Source organism: Morus notabilis, unplaced genomic scaffold (genome assembly GCF_000414095.1).
Source record: "Morus notabilis unplaced genomic scaffold, ASM41409v2 Scaffold1990, whole genome shotgun sequence".
In the NCBI taxonomy this organism is placed as follows: Eukaryota; Viridiplantae; Streptophyta; class Magnoliopsida; order Rosales; family Moraceae; genus Morus; species Morus notabilis.
The window spans coordinates 1-6,143 of NW_010364903.1; the positions used below are offsets into that span (position 1 = coordinate 1).

The 6,143-nt window shown below is 35.2% G+C and overlaps 1 protein-coding gene across 3 annotated transcripts in view; it reads right to left on the minus strand.

Annotated features, from left to right (window-relative positions):
* Positions 1-2,051: 2,051 nt before the first annotated feature.
* The window catches only part of LOC21385269 (putative ion channel POLLUX-like 2), a 12,661-nt gene continuing 8,569 nt past the window's right edge, over positions 2,052-6,143 (minus strand). For 2 of the 3 annotated variants that reach the window (XM_024171531.1, XM_024171532.1), the window contains 14 exons: positions 5,572-5,656; positions 5,343-5,490; positions 5,082-5,158; positions 4,913-4,993; positions 4,475-4,669; positions 4,270-4,383; positions 3,874-3,966; positions 3,643-3,769; positions 3,467-3,543; positions 3,281-3,328; positions 3,104-3,173; positions 2,920-2,993; positions 2,552-2,662; positions 2,052-2,469 (listed from right to left, as the gene is read on the minus strand). In XM_024171531.1, coding sequence (XP_024027299.1) covers positions 2,353-2,469; positions 2,552-2,662; positions 2,920-2,993; positions 3,104-3,173; positions 3,281-3,328; positions 3,467-3,543; positions 3,643-3,769; positions 3,874-3,966; positions 4,270-4,383; positions 4,475-4,669; positions 4,913-4,993; positions 5,082-5,158; positions 5,343-5,490; positions 5,572-5,656 — 1,417 coding nt within the window. In that variant the 3' untranslated portion in view covers positions 2,052-2,352. Of the gene's footprint in view, positions 2,470-2,551; positions 2,663-2,919; positions 2,994-3,103; positions 3,174-3,280; positions 3,329-3,466; positions 3,544-3,642; positions 3,770-3,873; positions 3,967-4,269; positions 4,384-4,474; positions 4,670-4,912; positions 4,994-5,081; positions 5,159-5,342; positions 5,491-5,571; positions 5,657-6,143 lie in introns of those variants that run through there. The other variant, XR_002903003.1, reaches the window with a different exon arrangement.

Sequence of the window (6,143 nt, forward strand, 5' to 3'; positions counted from 1 at the left end):
GCTGGCGCCATAGCGGCAGGTTCAAAATCGGACCCTCGCACCAAGAGAAAACCAGAGCTCTTTCAAAAAGACAGGGACAGAGCAAATCGAAGTGAAGTAAAGTGTTCTAATTACACCAGTTGGATTATTAAAGTAAAAAACACTGATTCCAGTAAGGAGTTCCAATTTCTATTCTCAGCAGAGCCCGGCTATGTGATCAGATTTTCTTTTGGCTATTGGGGCAGAGGACCGGATGTCGCCTTAAGAAATCCGAACTAAACAAGCTTAAGATTTTATTCAAGCAATCATTAATTTAATCTCTATTATAATCTCTACTAAGGAGCAAGAAGTTCCAAACTTGACTATATAGCTGAAAAAGTGGCTCCAAAGCCTTCTCAGAACCCAAAAATTCCCCTTCACCGCATTGATAACAAGAGCTAAAGACAAAAGTCGAATATAATCTACAACGAAAAGCAAATAACTAGGCGCCGAAAACCCTAACCTAACAATCAAACTGCCATTAATAACCACACAGCAAAAGAGGAGAGAACTGAAATATACAAACGAACAAACCAGGTGAGTGGGAAATTAGTGGAATTTTACCTTCCGAAGCATACGCTCGACGGAGCGAATCTGGTTCTTGAGAGAGACGGCCTTGGGCTTCTTTTCGGCCGCCAGGGACTTGGATCGGCGGCCGGCGGGCTTCACCCGGCGCTTGCCGTAGCCACCGTGAGCCATGGATTGGCTGCTCCAACTTCCGGCGAGGGAATAGTTATGACGTCTTCTTGGTTTGCCCTAGATAAGGGAAAAGGAAAGGGTTATGCTTGTTTAGGAACGATGGTTTTTGGTCCGAAACGATGCTCTCTTTTTCACCGCCCTACTTCTTCTTCCTCTTCTCTGCGTTTTGGTTTTTCATCGTTTTTTTTTTTTTTTTGGCCCCCTCTTTTCTTTCTTTCTTACCCTAACTTTTGCCACGTCGGCTTGGATAGATGCCAGATCGGATGCTCATAAAGAGGTCCCACTTATGTTCTTCCTTTTTTTTTTAAATAATTCTTGAAGTTTTCTTGATTTTTGTTCTAAAGAAAGAAAGGAAAAAAAAAAAAAAAAAAGAATAGCAGAAGATCCCCTAAAAAAAAAGTTTCCAAAAGAAAAAAAAGGATTTTGGGGTAAATGACGGGGTTTTAAAAAATTAAGAAAATATCGTTTTTTTATAAAAAAAATTTTATCAATATTAACGCAGTGGTTTTAATTATCTCTAATTTACAGATCAACTATGAAAAATTGAAAACCAGTGTTTTAGTCGCATGTATGATCACAAGTAAATCATCAAAGGAACAAACAAATAACGATAATAAAATTGTAAGGAAGAGTAATACAATATTTCATTCATGAAAATAAAATATGTGTTTGAACAGACCCTGTTGGCAAGAAAAGAAAAGTTTTTTTTTTTTATGCAAGAAAATGAAAGAAACGTATTTGTTGCGTAAGATAGACGAAGATTATTGTTAATTATTTTGTACTTTGGCAGGACGAAAAGAATAATGGATATCCTATAGCGTAGCATCAAAGTAAGAAGGTAAATAAAATGAAACAATCATTTTTTGGTTCTCTCTTTTTTATAATTTTCCACCAGCAAAAGCTACATATGGGTCCTAACCTGTTAATTTATTGAGTGTTTGATATGAAGATTCGTGTCATGATTTGAATTATGATTCGTAATTCGTTACAGTATTTTTTCTCACAGAAAAACACGTAAACTGAGAATGATTCTAAATCTATAAACCAAACGTTTAGATATACCTGTAATCTTTAAATTAAAATAAAAATGAAAAATGAAAAGAAAAATATGGATAGCTCAAATTAGCAAAAGGAATATACAGCAAGAACATTTAATCATTAGTTTTTTTTTCAATAATCTACAATTAATCATACTTTACAATTGAACAAATGCAAATTTGTTTATTCTTTTTACAAGGAATGGGAAATTCGAAAAAAAGAATGTCAATGTTTATCAAAGTAAACGAATTTAAAAGCTTTTCAACTAAACTAAGGTCTTATTCATCAAACTAATCTAATTCAAAAGCTTTTCTAACTAAACCCAAGAGTTCTCCTGGAGAGTACATCCTGACATCAACAAATTTCAAAAATAATAACAATAAAAATTATGGTGCTTAAATTAATCTTACAATAACGTGGATGCTAATAGTTTTTTAAGTCTGAAATAATTTGTTTGTACTACAAGGGTATTAAAAAACTTCATCATCTTCAAAACTTCTCGTCTTTCCTTCATTAATGACCTTGGACAAGACCGTATCAGCATCAATTTGTGTAAACAAAATTTGATGCCCTTTTGCAGAAGGGAACAGAGCAAGGTTAGGGGTATGCTCTAGACAAAATAATCGGTTGTTCTCCTTCGAGCTCAGATATCACGATTAGTGAATCCGTTATTTCAAGGGAGAGGGGTTCTGACTTCGGAACTGGATTAATAACCTGCGAGCAATGCAAACTAAACTTGTTAAGCAAATGTCGAGACAATTCTGGACATGGAATTAAAATCCAAAATATCGACTACCTTTTTGTTGTTTTTCACGTAGCCTATGGCAACTTCTCGTCGTAGATGCGCTCTTTCGGCAAGCTCGGAGAATGATGGATTCTCTCCTTTTTTCATGTAGAGGCTAATATCCTGTCATAAGTAAAGTAGGCAAACTTTGTGGTTGGTGAACTTAAATGGAGATGCTTTGCCCGTTTGGTTCACTGATTTGAACTCGTGATTTTGATTCTGCTCTCTCACAAAAAAATTGAATAAAAAAGTTTCCTGTCAATGGGTTCTCTCACAAAATTTGAATTCAGAATCAAAATCATTGATTTGAACCCATGAACCAAACGAACCAAATACGCGTTACATGGAGAATGTAGGAAAACTAGAGAACCGGCGGTTACCTTGACATAGATTTCATCACCTTCTGCATTTAGAATGTCTTTCCACACTTCATTCAGTTCACTGTTTTCAGCAACTGTATGTACAAACAGGGAACTGTCCATTACGCACATATTCAAAAGACAAAAATGAAATGAAAAACTATTTAAATGTTCAACCACAGGTAAAAGTATACTGAATCAAGACCTTGAGCTGTTACAAGGCTCATTACTTCTTCTGCTGCGATGTAAGTAAGGGACGGCTTAATTCTTGTAATCTGTACCCATTTTTATGGCAGTGATAAGTTTACCAATATCGCAAAATACCCGCATAAAATCGCAAACATTTCAAATAGAAAATCAGACATGCAAAAGGAAGTAGTACTTGTTTTCCCAGTTTCGAGTTCACAATCTCCGCAACTAGATTTTGCACCTGAAAGACAAATCCTTTGTTACCTAACTTTCTTCTCTCCACGGGAAACAAAAACAAAATTTAATACGAATTTTAATACGAAATCTAAAAGCATTGATTTTTTTTTCTCCCCTAAAAAATCAATTGAAGGATACTTACCTTCACTCCATGTTTATTGCAGATATTTTCCGCAAGAAGAAGAGAATATGCAGCATGTTTGTCTGCCCTGGAAGGATCTGAAGAAAGGTTAGTTAATACGATGCTACTTCAAGCTAAATGAAACATCATAAAAGCAAGTTCGAAGGGCAGATTTGCAGAATATCAAGTAATGCCACCTCCAAGAAGCCATTCTCTATCAGATATGACAACAATGGATAAGGGAATATTTTTGCCCCTCTTCAAAGAATTTTGAGTATTCATTATGGTATCCTGAAGAGTGTCATAGTTCATGGGATTTCCAATCTACAGAGTACACCAACCAAAAAGAAAAAAAAAATATTTAGCAGAGCAAGTTGAATTTATAACAATGAAAAACTAAAATGAATATCTATTTGGGAAGGTGTTACCCTATGAGAAACTTGAATATTTTTTAGTTTCCCTTGACCAGAAACTTTGCTAGCTCTATTCCTGTCATCTAAAGTTGCTTCTGATAATATTTCCTGCATTATAAGGGTACACCACACTTTATAAACCAGAGCTAAATGCATTCATAGCATCATTTATTTGTATTAACATCAACTGAAGTTTGCAGTATAAAGGACCATGTTCCACAACAACATAATGCAATTCAAACTAATACAAATCAATCCTTATAAAAAATTATGTCTAATCAAACATACTGCAGCAATAATCGAGAATGCTTAATCTTCCTTTAAAATATCAACTACTTAACAGTTGTCTCAAAGCATAGAGAAGACCCTGCATGACAACTCTTGAAAGAACATAAGTTCATAAATTTTTACCACTACACTGCCAGGTCCAAGATAATTATCGTATTCTTCAATCATTTGCACAACATCCGGGCGCCAACCGAGCAAAAGTATAAATTCTTTTGGTCCTACAGTCCAGTTTGAAGCCTACGTTCACATGAAAAGGAGAGAAGAAAATGAGCCAAATCTTTCCAAGTCGTACTGTGATTTTAGAAGGTACAGCTTCAGAAACATGTACCTTGGAACCTGATCTGGCAGGACGTTTTACTATACTATCAAGTCGGAATTTCCTTAGTTCCAAAGCACGATCTGAATTTTGACCGTCTCTTTCTGTAACTTCCAACTTCTGAGCAGAGTTACTAGTTTCTTCATCAATCTTTGGATAGGCAACCTGTGGTTTCCTACCTCGGTGAACAGGTGCAATGAATAATATCTGCACGAGCAAAGTGAACAGATGAAGCGTATAAAACACTAGTATTAACTCATCTTTAAGCTATTTGGTTCTTAAAGATGGAGTTCAAACTACAAAAAAGATTCAGTCAGACATCAAATTCTGGAAAAAAATAAATAAATAAATATTTTATCTAAAACGAGAATGAGTAAACAGTTCAAATTCTCATAGATCATGAAAGGAAGAACAATAAATAAGTTGAGGTATGCTAAGGAATCAACATACTTTGTCAGTCTGTTGTAAGATCTCATCATCATATGGATGGAAGTATATCTTGCCATCCCGATGGAGCCCACATACAACTACCTGGAAGGATATCCAATCAGATGTTAATTGTATAAGAACTGCATCTAACCACTTTACTAGCAAAACTACACTTTTCAGATGGTCTTACCTCTTGGAAACCACGTCGTAACTGTCCATATCTTATTCCCGCTAGGTTAGGAAAATTGCAGAGATTAAAGACATTTTCTGCAATGAATAGAAACTTTGATTAATCTGTATTCTTGTTTCGGAGATCAAAGTATTGTCATTTTTTCGGACCACTGGATAATATATCCTAGAAATTGATAAAGCATTTTAATGATAGGAGGTGGTAGCCAGTAAAATTATTTCAAATACAAATTTTTCTTTCAAGTGGGGGTCTGCGCAATACTTTGATAGTTGAGTAAGTGTCTGTAGATCTTTATGAGACCCTTTTGACGAGAGCATTGAACAAACAGTTTTGATGCAACATTTTCTACTGGTTCGACTTTTAACCCAGAGATTGACTTTAAGAGATCACATGTATTCGGACTTGAGACCTGCATTTTAAGAGCATAGTTTAAATTATTTCTTTTGGAAAGTAGCACTGTTATATAAAAGAACTACTTAAAGTGGCATACCTCAACAATAGTAGGGACAGATTCCATCTTTGGAATTGGTTGAAGAGCTAGCACAGACAAAAATGCATCTGTATCAACTTCATACCTAAGCAATTAAGGATCTCAAATCATACTTTGACAGAGCAAAATAAAAGAAATTTGCTGATTGCTGTTATTACACATGATGAAAGAGCCACACACATAGTGCACGATGATATCATTCATTTACCATATTAACCACATTTTTCGAAGTCATAGTGCTAACTGTTTTAGATAGAAATTTTTACAAAAAATCCAGGAAGACTACCAAGAGCAAGAGCTGTCTATTAATACACAACATAAACATAAGAAGCAAGCGAAACTCGGAAATAAAGTTAGCATATTTGATTAAGTTCTCTGTTTACATTCATTTCAAGGTCTAGGTAATTGACAGATGAAAAAGATTTCGAAACATATGTTGGACTATGTTAGGATCCTGGTTGAGTCTCACATTGCTAAAGTATGGGCTTAACATTTATAACCACTTGGGCACCCTCTCCCTACAAGCTAGCTTTTGGGGATGAGTTCTACCCAAGGGTTATAACAATTGGTAT